Source organism: Oncorhynchus gorbuscha, linkage group LG11, assembly GCF_021184085.1.
Source record: "Oncorhynchus gorbuscha isolate QuinsamMale2020 ecotype Even-year linkage group LG11, OgorEven_v1.0, whole genome shotgun sequence".
Taxonomy (NCBI): Eukaryota; Metazoa; Chordata; class Actinopteri; order Salmoniformes; family Salmonidae; genus Oncorhynchus; species Oncorhynchus gorbuscha.
Window position 1 is genome coordinate 73,929,025 of NC_060183.1, and position 16,942 is coordinate 73,945,966.

A 16,942-nucleotide genomic window follows, 5' to 3' on the forward strand; every position below is an offset into this window, starting at 1 on the left:
TAATTGACTTGAACGAACTGAACTCGGAAGTCAGAGATTTCCGAGGTCGCAGTTGTTTTTAACGCATATTTAATGCAGACGCAAGATTCGGAGTGTTGTAATGTCGTTTTTCGTCACAAAAGAGGCGGCTCCTTGCAGTACGCGCTGGGATTCGATATATTTTTTTACTACCTGATAATTGAGACACGCGGTATAATTCCTTCCGCAGCATGGGGGCAGTGTTGTCACTTAGTGTTTTGATTTGATCTACACAACGTCTGATCTGCGCCACTCGGGATCACATCATAATAAAACAAATCACTACAGCTTTGAAGAAAACAACACGTTTCGGTACAAGTGTATAAATGCCGACAGATTAGTTTTTTTTTGTGTTGGTAAAATGTATTACGCGAGAAATGATGGTGGAAATGCCTTTATGCACAAATACTGATAAAACAACCATCATATCGAAGTAAACTTGGAGTCACGCCGTGACATTGTGCGTGGTCCTCCCACTACGACTTGGGAAACAGTTTATTAACATATTAAATAATAAGGTATTATGAACTTCACAGGGTGGTGAAAGTGCACGGTGATCTTGATGCTTCTTTCATGACATGATGATCGATGCTTGACTGCGGTTTGACAAATAAAAAATATTGTCACATTTACCCATAATAATCTCATTATGTACTCTAGACTACCCGCACTGTATCTACAAGCCGTTGGCTAGAGCGCAAAACCTGAGTAGGCGCATTTGCTATTTAACGCAAAAACAATAATTTAAAATGCTACGGAAACACATTGAATTTGAGCGAAAAAAGTAAGTATTGTGTGTACTAGGTCATCACGCACGGATTGTTTTTTATCTGCAACAAGTCCGTTTGGTGGAAACACCACTGGTTGGAAAACGCGCATATTTTCTTTATCCAGATGAGCGTAAAATTTCGCATGAAAATATTTCGCCAATTGGATGGAAACCTAGCTATAGACTGACCAGGTGAATCCAAGTGAAAGCTATGATCTCTTATTGATGTCACCTTTTAAATCCACTTCAATCATTGTAGATGATGGGGAGAAGACGGGATAAATGAGGATGTTTAAGCTTTGAGACATGATTGTGTGCCATTCAGATGGTGAATGGGCACACGAACCGGGTAGGTAGTAGGTGCCTGGCACCCGGTTTGTGTGTCAAGAACTACAACGCTGCTGGATTTTTTACGCTCAACAGTTCTCCATGTCCGCAGTCAATGGTCCACCACCCAAAGGACATCCAGCCAATTTGACACAACTGTGGAAAGCATTGGAGTCAACATGGGCCAGCATCCATGTGGAACGCTTTAGACACCTTGTAGAGACCATTCCCAGACTGTTTTGAGGGCAAATGGGGGTGTAACTCAATATTAGGAAGGCGCTTCTAAATGTTTTATATACTCAGTGTATAGGCTATGAGAATTAAAGTAACAGGTTAGGAGACTGGCTGACATCATCATTCAACTAAAATATAACTTCATTTACATTGAACATTTTACAAAAGTAAATCGTGCATCTATTTATCTGAAACCCACAGCATGAACGATTCAGAGTAGCTTTGCGTTCCTAACAGTGTTGTCCACATTACCCTGCTTTTTATTTTCATGTTCTTTGTCCTATTTCTGTCTTAAAGTTCACAGGAAACAAATTTAGTTTCGATATTTTTGTAGTCTATCAAAGTAATTACACCAATTATTTTACTAAATTCAACATTGACTATATGTACATGCTTTGCTTTGAATAGTAAAGTAAACCCTTTAAGAGCTAAAGAACGACATTAGTTTATAATTATACATCTGATTATTTCACAAAAGTTTAGCTAAACACCCTGCCAATGCCAGTGAGGGAGGGCAGCTCTTCCTTGCTTTCACAAAATGAAAAGAGTAAAATGAAAATGTAAAAAAAACTTGCTATCGCCCCTGGTGAATGGAACTGGGACCGGTCGAGGAGATCATGTTACCAAAAGGTGTCAACGTAGTGAAGCTGTAACTGCGCTAGCTGGTACTATCTTTGGCGTTGTTGTTTTGAAGGGTGGTCCTGAAGTAACTATTCGCCCTTGAATACGCTTTGTGGGTCCGTTCATTGGAGTTCAGCTGGGAATGAGAAACCGATTCATTCCTGTACTTTGAGCACCGGGCATTTGTGGGCGGATCTTTCCGAATCATCCAGAATGTTGAGCATTTTAGCCAGGACGATGGTGAGTACACAATCAACAACGTTAGCTAAAATAGCTCCCTTGTAGCCCGCAAAACGGTTTAGCAAGGAAAAACAAGTGTTCGTAGGGTGTGTTCTAGTTATATATCGAAAACAATGGGCATTGAGTCAAATAACTGTAGCTAGCTAGCTAATGTTACGCAATTACAGCCTCGCTGTGTGTGTCAAGCAAATGTGTAACACGTTAACTAGTCGGGGCAAAGTCAAGCTGGAGATTTGCCTTATTGATATCGTTGCTGCAGTTAAAATTATATTACATATTCAGACTTTCCTCGTTTAATACCAATTAAACAAAATGTGCAAGAATGGTATAAATGACATTCTTAATCAGCTGACTATAGCGAACAAGTAACACCCCTTCGGTTTCGGTTGTTTTTGGAGTCAAAATGTAACTAAACCGTTGCCCTCCTCCGCTGACGGTTAAGGCGGACCGTCTTAACACTGCAACGCCTACTTTTGCGTGGTAATAAAACATCTCTATAGCTTCACAACCACGTAAAATATCGCTCTCAAATCAATTTGACAGTATTCAGACTTCCCTCGAATCCACTGCAAATTGTTTAGCAATTGTTTTTTAAAATTTTTTTTTTTTAAATTCTCTTTACAGAGAAATTATTCCACCTTTTATAGGACTTACATGAATACAAACAGCCGTGATTAGTTCAGAGACCTCGCAATTACTTTATTTATTTTTAAAAACGTTGGCTGTTTTTCAATGAATACATTTAAAAAAAATGTTTTTTTAAACTTCAATAGCTTCCACCCCATATCACTTGCATGAATTCAACCAACTGTTATTGGTTCAGGGACCTCGTCAAAACAATGTAAGCCAAATGCTTTTGTATTTTTTTTTAATTTAGCTATTTTCAATTAATTTAAATTGAACTTACATAAATACGTCCATAACTTCAATAGCGTCCACCCCATATGACGTTCATGGATACAACCAACTGCAATTGTTTGAGGGACTTATTCCCGCCAATCCACGGCAATTACTTTTGGGCTTTTTGGCTTATTTATTTATTTTTTATCTATGTTTATGACTTGAATGAATGGAACAATTACACTCCAGCTTTTGCAGTGTTACCATTTGGCTATCTTTAAAAAAAAAAAAAAAAAGTTTTATCTTTATTTAACTAGGCAGTCAAGAACAAATTCTTATTTTCAATGATGGCCTAGGAACAGTGGGTTAGCTGCCTGTTCATGGGCAGAACGACAGATTTGTACCTTGTCAGCTCGGGGGTTTGAATTTGTAACCTTCCGGTTACTAGTCCAACACTCTAACCACTAGGCTACCCTGCCACCCCTATCTAAAGAGGGTCATGGTTACTCCCACCCTTTATCAGCCATTTATTGAGTGATCGAGCTCTGGAGGGCCAGGGATAGCTGGGGTTCCAGAAGGCACCACTCCATCCAGCCAGCCCCCTGCTCCTGGGACATTTGGGAGAGGGCCAAGGAGGGCTGAGGCCGACCCAGGGAGAGGGGACCGACCTGCAGCCTCCAGGGGCCACCACTCAGTCCAGCCAGCTCTCTGCCACCAGGGACATTTGAGACAGGGGACTGACCTACAGCCTCCAGGGGCTGCCACTCAGTCCAGCCAGCTCTTTGCACCAGCGAAAGGATCAGGGAAGGCTGGCCCACTCACACACGTTCTCCCTGGGGCCTACCTGACCTCCAGGCATCCACTGGTGATGTCTCTGCCACTTGAGGTACCCCTGTCTGGGCCTTACTCCTATCTCTCCCTCCTTGGACCTCTCTGGAGCTCCAGTCAGGCTCCCACTGACCTGGTGACCTCTCCCCCACTCAAGGCACTCCTGTCTGGTGCTTACTCCTACCTCACCTTCTCTGGAGCGCCACGCCTTATACTGCATTTCCAAAGCTTAAGTCCAAACTGTAAGTCGGCCACTCATGAACATTCACTGTACTCTTGGTAAGCAACTCCAGTGTAGATTTGGCCTTGTGTTGTAGGTTATTGTCCTGATGAAATGTGAATTCATCTCCCAATATCTGATGGAAAGCAGACTGAACTAGGTTTTTATCTAGGATTTTGCCTGTGCTTAGCGCCATTACATTTATTTTCATGTTGAAAAACTCCCCAGTCCTTAACGATTACAAGTATACCCGTAACACGATGCAGCCACCACTCTGCCTGAAAATATGGAGTAATGTGTTGTATTGGATTTTCCACAAACATAACACTATTCAGGACAAAAAGTTGTTGCTTTGCCACATTTATTGCAGTATTCCTTTAGTGTCTTGTTGCAAACAGGATGCATATTTTGGAATATGTTTATTATGTACAGCAGTATTTCCCAAACTCGGTCCTGGGACCCCAAGGGGTGCACGTTTTGTTTTTTGCCCTAGCACTGGATAGCTGATTCAAATAATCAAAGCTTGATTATTATTTAAATCAACTGTGTAGTGCTATGACAAACAAAACATGCACCCCTTGGTGTCCAGGGAACCAAGTTTCGGGAAATGCTACTCTCCTTTTCACTGTCATTTCAAATCAAATTTTATTTGACACATGCGCTGAATACAACTGGTGTAGACCTTACTGTGAAATGCTTACTTACAAGCCCTTAACCAACAATGCAGTTCAAGAAATAGAGTTAAGAAAATATTTACTAAATAAACTAAAGTAACAATAAAATAACAATGAGGCTATATACAGGGGGTACCGGTACCCAGTCAATGTACGGGGGTACAAGTGAGTTGAGGTAATTTGTACATGTAGGTCGGGGTAAAGTGACTGCAAAGATAATAAACAGCGAGTAGCAGCAGTGTACAAAACAAGTGGAAGGAAGGGGGGTCTATGTAAATAGTCCGGGTGGCCATTTGATTAATTGTTCAGCAGTCTTATGGCTTGGCGGTAGAAGCTGTTAAGGAGCCTTTTTGACCTAGACTTGGTGTTCCAGTACTGCTTGCCGTGTGGTAGCAGAGAGAACAGTCTATGATTTGGGTGGCTGAAGTCTTTGACCATTTTTGGAGCCTTCCTCTGACACCACCTACTATATATAGGTCCTGGATGGCAGGAAGCTTGGCCCCAGTGATGTACTGGGCCGTACACACTGGAGGTCGACCGATTAATCGGAATGGCTGATTAATTAGGGCCGATATCACGTTTTCATAACAATCGGAAATCAGTATTTTTGGAAACCGATTTGGCCGTTTTTTATTTTTTTTATTTAACTAGGCAATTCAGTTAAGAACACATTCTTATTTTCAAATACGGCCTAGGAACGGTGGGTTAACTGCCTTGTTCAGCGGCAGAACGACAGATATTTACTTTGTCACGCTCTAACCACTTGCCTCACGAGGAGCCTGCCTGTTACACGAATGCAGTAAGCCAAGGTAAGTTGCTAGCTAGCATTAAACTTATCTTGTAAAAAAACAATCAATCATAATCACTAGTTAACTACACATGGTTGATGATATTGCTAGTTTATCTAGCGTGTTCTGCATTGCATATAATCGATGCTTATTTAGCTAAAAGAAATCCAGGTTAGCAGGCAATATTAACCAGGTGAAATTGTGTCACTTCTCTTGCGTTCATTGCACACAGAGTCAGGGTATATGCAACCGTTTGGGCCGTCTAATTTGCCAGAATTTTACGTAATTATGACATAACATTGAAGGTTGTGTAATGTAACAGGAATATTTAGACTTATGGATGCCACCCGTTCGATAAAATACGGAACGGTTCTGTATTTCACTGAAAGAATAAACGTCTTGTTTTCGAGATGATAGTTTCCAGATTCGACCATATTAATGACCTAAGGCTCGTATTCCTGTGTTATTATGTTATAATTAAGTCTATGATTTGATAGAGCAGTCTCACTGAGCGATGGTGGGCACCAGCAGGCTCGTAAGTATTCATTCAAACAGCACTTTCGTGCACTTTGCCAGCAGCTCTTCGCAATGCTTCAAGCATTACGCTGTTTATGACTTCAAGCCTATTAACTCCCGAGATTAGGCTGGTGTAACTGATGTGAAATTACTAGCTAGTTAGCGGGGTGCCCGCTAATAGCGTTTCAAACGTCACTCGCTCTGAGACTTGGAGTGGTTGTTCCCCTTGCTCTGCATGGGTAACGCTGCTTCGAGGGTGGCTGTTGTCAATGTGTTCCTCTTTTGAGCCCAGTTAAGGGCGAGGAGAGGGAAGGAAGCTATACTGTTACACTGGCAATACTAAAGTGCCTATAAGAGCATCCAATAATCAAAGGTATATGAAATACAAATGGTATAGAGAGAAATAGTCCTATAATAATTACAACTTAAAACGTCTTACCTGGGAATATTGTAGACTCATGTTAAAAGGAACCACCAGCTTTCATATGTTCTCATTTTCTGAGCAAGGAACTTAAACGTTAGCTTTCTTACATGGCACATATTGAACTTTTACTTCTTGTCACACCCTGACCATAGTTTGCTTTGTATGTTTCTATGTTTTGTTTGGTCAGGGTGTGATCTGAGTGGGCATTCTATGTTACATGTCTAGTTTGTCTATTTCTATGTTTGGCCTGATATGGTTCTCAATCAGAGGCAGGTGTTAGTCATTGTCTCTGATTGGGAACCATATTTAGGTAGCCTGTTTGGTGTTGGGTTTTGTGGGTGATTGTTCCTGTCTCTGTGTTTGCACCAGATAGGGCTGTTTTGTTGTTTCACATTTCTTGTTTTGGCAGTCTATTCATGTATAGTTTCTTTATTAAAGAACCATGAATAATAACCACACTGCGTTTTGGTCCGCCTTTCCTTCTATTCAAGAAAACTGTTACACTTCTCCAACACTTTGTTTTTGCATTATTTAAACCAAATTGAAGATTTTTCATTATTTGAGGATAAAAGGATAAATTGATTTTATTGATGTATTATATTAAGTTGAAATAAGTGTTCCTTCAGTATTGTTGTGATTGTCATTATTATAAATACATTTTAAAAAATTGCCGATTTGAATCGGTATCGGCCTTTTGGGGTCCTCCAATAATCGGTATTGGTATCTGCGTTGAAAAATCATAATCGGTCGAACTCTAGTACACACAACCCTCTGTAGCGCCTTACGGTTGGATGCCGAGCAGTTGCCATACCAGGCGGTGATGCAACTGGTCAAGATGCTCTTGATGGTGCAGCTGTAGAACTTTTTGAGGATCTGGGGATCCATGCCATATCTTTTCAGTCTCCTGAGGTGGAATAGGTGTTGTTGTGCCCTCTTCACAACTCTTTTGGTGTGGTTGGACCATGATAGTTTGTTGGTGATGTGGACACTAAGGAACTTAACTCTCTACCTGCTCTACAGAATGTACTGGGCTGTGAAGGCGCACTGGAGACCTGGTGCGTCTAGCTGGCATCAATTGTGTTGGAGAAGTAAAAGTGCAATATGTGCCATAAACTTTTGTTATTGACCAAATACTTATTTTCCACCATAATTTGCAAATAAATTCATAAAAAATCCTACAATGTGATTTTCTGGATTTTTTTTCCCTCATTTTGTCTGTCATAGTTGAAGTGTACCTATGATGAAAATTACAGGCGCCTCTCATCTTTTTAAGTGGGAGAACTTGCACAATTGGTGGCTGACTAAATACTTTTTTTGCCCCACTGTATGTAAACCTTTGAACCACTGGATTTGTGATAGTCTGTGAAAAATGACTTGTGTCATGCACAAAGTAGATGTCCTAACCGACTTGCCAAAACTATAGTTCGTTAACAAGAAATTTGTGGAGTGGTTGAAAAATGAGTTTTAATGACTCCAACCTAAAGTGTATGTAAACTTCCGACTTCAACTGTATGTCATATGAAGAATGTTCACCCCACCCAGTATTGTAATCATCTTACCAGAAAGCATATAGTCCCTGGCACAGACAGAGTAGTAGTGTGAGCTCAATAGCATCTCATTAGTGTGCAAGATCTAGAGAATCAGCTGTAGATGTGATAGAAGAACGCACTGTGCATGCAGAGGGCTGCAATTCCATTGAATTGGGGATAGTTTACCAAAATATGACACTAGACCTAGACTTGCCTTATGTGTATCCCACAAAAAAGGTTCACTGTTATAAGCTAACGTTTTTTTGATGAAAAATTCCCAATATTCCCAGGCTTAATTTCCCATGGAAAGTTTCCGACCCTTTGCAACCCTAGTCATAATCCCATCTTTCTGTAACAGGTCACATATGACATTTAATTTAAAATAGCGAAAGTAATAAAAAATATATATATATACAAATGTAATTACCATAGATTAAACAGACAAGATCCATGAACCAATAACAGTTGGTTGGATTCATGCAGAAATAGCTTCAACCTCTATCTGACAGCACAGCAACAATTTTATTTGGCTAATTCAATTGGCTAATTCATTTGTTTAGCTAATTCTTGGCTATAGCTAGCCTTTTTCAAATAGCTGTTTTTATATGTTGAATGTCTCTGACAGCTCTGACATGTCGTGTCACAATTTAATTTTTTTCATCACTTTCTCTTCACCTTTCCCCATTCTTTCCTTCATTGGTTTGTTGGGAAGTGTATTAGCCAATGGCTATTGCCTATGACAACCAGTAGGTAGTCATATCTTCTTCGCAGAGCTAAATTCTTCGATACCAACTTTGGTAGTCAACATGTAATTACTGCAGAATACCTAGCTACTAGTCATACAGTAGTACAGGCTAAAGATAATTTTCATGTCTGCATGGCTACAGAATACAATATAACTAACTACATTACAGTAATTGATCCTCAGGCTCTGACCAGTGTTTTCATGTCTGCATGGCTACAGAATACAATATAACTAACTACATTAGTCAGGCTCTGACCAGTATTTTCATGTATGTATAGCTACAGAATACAATATAAATAACTACATTACAGTAATTGATTCTCAGGCTCTGACCAGTGTTTTCATGTCTGCATGGCTACAGAATACAATATAAATAACTACATTACAGTAATTGATCCTCAGGCTCTGACCAGTATTTCCCCTAATTTACTCTCTATTTCCCAGGCTAAGGACCTATGGTACAAGGTGAAACCTTGTGGCCGCCTGGTTAGGCCTGTGGCGCCCACGCGCATCCCCGGGCGCTACCTGAGCCACCAGGAGGGCCTCCCCAAGCTCCCAGTGCCCTCCCTCCAGCAGACGTGCGAGCGCTACCTGGCCACCCTGGAGCCCATCGTGGATGAGGAGGAGTTGAGCCACACCAAGGAGCTGTTGGCAGAGTTCCAGAAGGCTGGGGGGGTTGGGGAGAGGCTGCAGAAGGGCCTGGAGAGAAGGGCCCGCAAGACTGAGAACTGGGTGAGTTGGCTGAAATCAAACCCTAACCCTGTATTAAAATACAGTGATATGATAGTTTGGCCATATCGCCCAGCCCTACTCAAAGGCAAGGCTAGCAATTTGGTGTTGTTGTACAAGTGGCCTATGGTTATAGCCACCTGCTATTGTTAAAATAAAATCGAATGCCACTTTTATCTATGATTTAGAAACCTGTACCATGGATTAATTCCACAAAACAGAACAGAGATACATTGTTATTAAACAGGAACATTCTTTAGACAAGACCAGATTACAATAACGTGTCAAGGGCAAAGTTGAGAATGGTTCACTCTTATTTTGTATTTTTTTGTAATGCATCTCTTCATTTGGCCATTATTTTTCTCTCTCTGTCTCTCCCCAGCTGTCAGACTGGTGGCTGACTACAGCCTATCTGGACTACCGGATGCCCGTAGTAGTCCACTCTAGTCCCGGGGTGGTCTTACCCCGCCTGGAGTTCAGCGACCGCCAGGGACAGATGAGGTGAGATGAACCAAGTCCTCCCCACATAGATGCCAGTAGGAACAAACATAACACTCAGCTTTGTACAAATTCCTCACCACTACCGCTACATCGCTACCATCTTTACCATTAGAAACACCTTTGTTACAAAATCCTTGTATGTACTGTATCTAGTCAAATGGCTACTCAGACTATTCACTTTGACCCACCCTCTCCACACCACTGCTACTCTCTGTTGTCATCTATGCATGTACATACTCTACCTACATGTACATACTATCTCAACTAACCGGCCCCTCCTGTATGTATTGTTCTTTTTTTACTGCTCCTCTTTAATTACTTGTTACTTTTATCTCTTATTATTATCCATATTTTTTGAAACTGCACTGTCAGTTAGGGGCTCGTAAGTAAACATTTCACTGTAAGGTCTACACCTGCAGCTATACTTTAGGTAACTTAGGGTGCGTTTGTAAATTCACTCTGGAGTGTCAGAGTGCCCTCTGGGTATTCGTAAATTCAGAGCGTTGTCAGATTGTCCGTTCGTAAATTCAGAGCGTTTTGCTCTCAGAGCATTCAGAGTGCACACTAGATGCTCTGGTTGAGGAGTAGGGTTGATCCGAGCCTTCTGGCCTCACAACGGCAGTCAAGCACCCAAGCTAACTGGCTAATGTTGGCAGGCTTGCAAGCTACTGCCAGACACAAATGAGAGAGCTGGTTAGGCTATTTTCTTGTTATCTAGAGCGTTGGTGATTATCTGTGCTGCTGGCAACAATTTAATGACGCTTTTTTTGCCAACGTTTAATGACACCGGGCATATTCAACTGGTGTTGAGCTTCTGTAAATTCATCAGTTATTCTGCGCTCTGGCACACTCAGACGAGACTGCTCTGAAATCTGAGTGAATTAACGAACGCATCCATACTGTCATGTAAATACAGTCCTCTCTTGCACTGCTGTCGTGTATTAGTGTTAGCAGTCATTGCTAGTCATTACTCCTGTGTTACAACATCCACACTTTCTCCAACACCATTTCTACTCACATATCACTCAGTGTGTATTTTCATGTAACAGACATGTCACCATGACACAAAACTGGGGCCCTGTGTCATTCACCTGCTAATGTGAACTCAAGCTACCATTCACCTTTCCAGTACAATATTGCCAATTGGGTGACATTTCACTATGGGGTCAGTTGAGATTCACAAGACCTTTGTACACACTACCCTTCAGACTGCACCCCTCCCGCTCTCTCTCTGAAAATATATATAAATAAAAGTGCAGTAGCAGATCACTGAAGTAAGCACTGCAGCACATGGGCCCCTGTTGACATATGTTACATCTATAAATGATTTAGATGGCCTATTGACATGGCAGAGAAATGGCTTGTTGTCTGAGCTAAGACCATGTTGTTTTCACCTCATTGATCACGCAAATAATCCCCTGGGGGGTTTTATCAAATGTATTAGGCCGGACAAAGTTGAATCACTGTTTAACGGATGCCCTGCCTTTTCTCCACACCCCTGTTATTTTTGGGCAATATATGCAGGGCTTTGCTTATAATGCACTGTCCGCTCTCCCTTGAGGCTTTCCCAAGTTGATGCACAAGAGACCAAACAGCCTCAGATGTTCAAGCCTTGGATTGGACAGTGAAACGCTCACACCGTAATGACTGAAGCCAGTGCACATTCCTACTATTTATGTGTCCAGGTTAAATGTGGGATGTCCCTCATTATAAACAAACAGTCAGTTAAATTCATGGTTATTGCGTTATTTTCAGATCTATTAGAAACGATTAATAGACGAAACAACAATGTAATTTAACCAATTGACTGGCCAGAGATCAGGACATAACTCATTATTATACATTTATCTTAATTTGATTACTATGATTTGTCATTTACTCTTGAATTAGAAAAAATGTTAAATGATCTTCTCTTACTCTATACATCACATTAAATTATGAAATGGATTGCACTTAGTTTCTTTATTCCTGAGAGAAAACAGTCACAAGTTATACTTCCCATTGTGTTTAATTTTTCATGGTTATAACAACATTGTAAAATCTGCATTTTTTTTATAGACAAATAGTGTAAGTTTTCACATGGAATAATATAACTCTTGAAGCTCACATTAGTCCTAGAGCCTCTGCACAAGAGCCTAGGCCCTAGGCCAATGTGGTAACGTACTGTTTTTCCTTATTCACTTCATGTATTTATTTATTTTTTTCGCTCGCCTCACTTCTCTGGGGGGAAAATCCGTTAAACAGTGAATCAATTTTGTCGAGCCTAACTCTTATGTAATTTCTACTAGTTTATACGTTTTTTCTGTTATTATATCTCACTGCAATTATGTTGTGAACTGTTCAGAATATCACACTTGCAATATTTTTTTATGATTTAGTCCAGGCATCTCTCGCCAATTTAATTGTTGGCTCCCAGCAATAACCCCAATGAATGCCTTGTTTTACTCATCTGAATTTGCCACTCAGTTCATAGAACCGTGGTTACCTGAGTAACCTTTGATATCTGTGACTGGGACTAACGGAGCAGTAAAAGTCTTTTCTGGCGCATCTTTAAATCATTTAAACTACGAATTTGGCTCTAGATTTACAATGGTTGGAGCGAATACCTTTCCTGAAAGGCAGGATTCTCAGGAACACGTACGCGTCTTCTGTGTTGTGCATATGATGAAAGCTGTGAGTGATGAATCTGCATAGAATAACTGAGGGAAATGAATTGATTCTCCACAAACGATCATTCACAAAGATTGTTTGATGATCATCCCTGATGTTTTCCTGAACTTTTCTATACCTTTCTTTCTTCAGCTTTTATCTTATTTTATTAAGATAAAAGTAAGAAGGTCCGATTCAAAATATCCATCAAACTATTTTTGCACATAGTGTTTGAGAATTAAAATAACAAGCAATTAAGTATCCATAACATTTTTAGAAGCATATTTTGTACCCATTCACTCAAATGCATTGACCAAGCATCAACTGCACCGCATCTGACTGTAAGGCGCTACAGAGGGTAGTGCGAACGGCCCAGTAAATCACTGGTGCCAAGCTTCCTACCATCCAGGACCTATATTATAGGTGGTGTCAGAGGAAAGCCCATAAAATTGTCAGAGACTCCAGTCACCCAAATTATAGACTGTTTTCTCTGCTACCACATGGCAAGCGGTACCAGAGCGCCAAGTCTAGGACCAAAAGGCTCTTCAACAGCTTCTACCCTCAAGCCATTAGACTGCTGAACAATTCATAAAAATCGGCACTGGACAATTTACATTGCCCCCCCCTACACTGCTGCTACTCGCTGTTTATTTGTTACCTATGCATAGTCACTTCGCCCCCACCTACATTTACAGATTACCTCAACTAGCCTGTACCCCTGCACACTAACTCGGTACCGGTGCCCCCTGTATATAGCCTCGTTATTCTTATTGTGTTACTTTTTATTATTACTTTTTATTTTAGCCTACTTGGTAAATACTTTGTTTTTGAACTGCACTGTTGGTTAAGGGCTTGTAAAGTCAGCATTTCACAGTAAAGTCTACACTGTCGGTTAAGGGCTTGTAAGTCAGCATTTCACGGTAAAGTCTACACTGTTGGTTAAGGGCTTGTAAGTCAGCATTTCACGGTAAAGTCTACACTGTTGGTTAAGGGCTTGTAAGTCAGCATTTCACGGTAAAGTCTACACTGTTGGTTAAGGGCTTGTAAGTCAGCATTTCACGGTAAAGTCTACACTGTTGGTTCAGGGCTTGTAAGTAAGCATTTCACGGTAAAGTCTACACTGTTGGTTAAGGGCTTGTAAGTAAGCATTTCACCGTAAAGTCTAAACATGTTATATTCGGAGCATATGACAAATACATTTGATTTATTTGATTTGAAGTTGTTAATAACATCATCCTGCTCAAATCTCTCCACCCAGGTTTGCTGCCAAGCTGATCGCTGGCGTTTTGGACTTCAAGACAATGATTGACAAGTGAGTGCCAGTGCTCCTTGTCTTAATGACACAATTTAATCAGAGGGCAAAATCCAATACAAGGGCCATGTTAAATTGACTCAGATTGTACCAGGATCTGATTTCCTGCCCCTAATCCTGCTAACCCTGATTATATTTAACCAAACTGGCTAACCAGGAACTATTTTATTTATACATACATACAGTACCAGTCAAAAGTTTGGAAAACTTTATTTTTACTATTTTCTACATTGTAGAATAATAGTGAAGACATCAAACTATGAAATAACATATGGAATCATGTAGTAACCAACAAAGTGTTAAACAAATCAAAATATATTTTATTTGAGATTCTTCAAAGTAGCCACCCTTTGCCTTGATGACAGCTTTGCACACTCTTGGCATTCTCTCAACCAGCTTCACCTGGAATGCTTTTCCAACCATCTTGAAGGAGTTCTAACATATACTGTGCACTTATTGGCTGCTTTTCCTTCACTCTGCGGTCCAACTCATCCCAAACCATCTCAATTGGGTTGAGGTCGGTTGATTGTGGAGGCCAGCACTCCATCACTCTCCTTCTTTGTCAAATAATCCTTACACAATCTGGAGGTGTGTTGGGCCATTGTCCTGTTGAAAAACAAGTGATAGTCCCACTGAGCACAAACCATGCTTCACGGTGGGAACCACACATGCAGAGATCATCCATTCACCTACTCTGCGTCTCACAAAGACACTGCGTTGGAACCAAAAATAAAAATTCTGACTCACCATATCAAAATACAGATTTCCACTGGTCTAATGTACATGAGAGCTAGTTTCATCATAGCGCTTGATGATTTCTGCGACTGCACTTGAAGGAATTTTCAAAGTTCTTGACATTTTCCAGATTGACTGATCTTCATGTCTTAAAGTAATGATGGACTGTCATTTCTCTTTGCTTAATTGAGCTGTTCTAATATGGACTTGGTCTTTTACCAAATAGGGCTATCTTCTGTATACCACCCCAACCTTGTCACAACACAAGTGATTGGCTCGAACGCATTAAGAAGGAAAGAAATTACACAAATGTACTTTTTAATAAGACACACCTGTTAATTGAAGTGTATTCCAGGTGACTACCTCATGAAGCTGGATGAGAGAATGTGCAAGAGTGCAAAGCTGTCATCAAGGCAAAGGGTGGCTACTTTGAAGAATCTCTCAAATATAAAATATATTTTGATTTAACACTTGTTTTGGTTACTACATGATTCCATATGTTATTTCATAGTTTTGATGTCCACACTTTTATTCTACAACGTAAAAAAAAATAAAAAATCCCTTGAATGTGTAGGTGTGTCAACTTTTGACTGGTGCTGTATATACAGTGCCTTCGGAAAGTATTCAGAACCTTTGAATTTTCCGCATGTTGTTACGTAACAGCCTTATTCTAAAATGTATTTAAATGTTTACATAAGTATAACATTTACATAGGTATTCAGGCCCTGAAAGCACCTTTTGTCAGCAACTCCAGCATCGTGTCTTCTTGGGTATGACACTACAAGCTTGGCACATCTGTATTTGGGGACTTTCTCTCATTCTTCTCTCCAGATCCTCTCAAGCTCTGTCAGGTTGGATGAGGAGTGTCGCTGCACAGCTGTTTTCAGGTCTCCAGAGATGTTCGATCGGGTTTAAGTCCGGGCTCTGGCTGGGCCTCTCAAGCACATTCAGAAACTTGTCCCGAAGCCACTCCTGCATTGTCTTGGCTGTATGCTTAGGGTCGTGGTCCTGTTGGAAGGTGAACCTTCGCTCCAGTCTGAGGTCCTGAGCGCTCTAGAGCAGGTTTTAATCAAGGTTCTCTCTGTACTTTGCTCCATTCATCTTTCCCTTGATCCTGACTAGTCTCCCAGTCCCTGCCGCTGAAAAACATCTCCACAGCATGATGCTGCCACCACCATGCTTCACCGTAGGGATGGTGCCAGGTTTCCTCTAGATGTGACGCTTGACATTCATGCCAAAAAGTTAAATCTTGATTTCATCAGACCAGAGAATCTTGTTTTTCATGGCCTGAGAGTCTTTTGTGCATTTTGGCAAACTCCATGCGGGAGTGGCTTCTGTCTGGCCACTCTAGCATAAAGGCCTGATTGGTGGAGTGCTACAGAGATGGTTGTACCATCTCCCATCTCCACAGAAGAACTCTAGAGCTCTGTCAGAGTGGCCATCGGGTTCTTGGTCACCTCCCTGACCAAGGCCCTTCTCCCCTGATTGCTCAGTTTGGCTGGGCAGCCAGCTCTAGGAAGAGTCTTGGTGGTTCCAAACTTCTTCTATTTGAAGAAGGATAGAGGGCATTGTGTTTTTGGGGACCTTCAATGCTGCAGAAATGTTTTGGTACCCTTTCCCAGATGTGTGCCTCGACACAATCCTGTCATTGAACTCTACGGACAATTCTTTAGACCTCATGGCTTGGTTTTTGTTGTGACATGCACTGTCACCTGTGGGACTTTTTCTAGACAGTTGTGTGTGCCCTTCCAAATAATGTCCAATCAATTGAATTTACCACAGGTGGACTCCAGTCAAGATGTAGAAACATCTCAAGGATGATCAATGGAACCAGGATGCACCTGAGCTCAAATTTGAGTCTCATAGCAAAGGTTCTGAATACTTATGTAAATAAGGTATTTCTGTTTTGTCTATTATAATACATTTGGTAAAATTTCAAAAAAGCTTTTTTCGCTTTGTCATTATGGAGTATTGTGTGTAAATTGCTGAGGATTTTCTTTTTTTAAATCTATTTTAGAATAAGCCTGTAACATAACATTTTATAAAAGTAAAGGGGTTTGAATACTTTCCAAAGGCACGGTACATAAGGGTATGACCGCAATCTAAGCTTTGGTTTTATTTAGCTGGTCACTGTTTCAAACGCTTACTTAACATTTGTGGCTCAATTAAGTTACTTATATATGATTTGGACATGGATTACAAAAATGGTATTATATGCTATAAATGCTTCCTTTTTAAAATCT

General features: G+C 40.7%; 1 protein-coding gene across 1 annotated transcript in view; it reads left to right on the plus strand.

Moving 5' to 3' along the window:
- The first annotated feature begins 1,959 nt into the window (after positions 1–1,959).
- crata (carnitine O-acetyltransferase a) overlaps positions 1,960–16,942 on the plus strand; it is a 28,761-nt gene continuing 13,778 nt past the window's right edge. The window contains exons 1-4 of the mRNA XM_046290444.1: positions 1,960–2,209; positions 9,218–9,505; positions 9,885–10,003; positions 13,911–13,964. Of these exons, the coding sequence (XP_046146400.1) occupies positions 2,183–2,209; positions 9,218–9,505; positions 9,885–10,003; positions 13,911–13,964 (488 nt within the window). The 5' untranslated portion in view covers positions 1,960–2,182. The remainder of the gene's footprint in view (positions 2,210–9,217; positions 9,506–9,884; positions 10,004–13,910; positions 13,965–16,942) is intronic.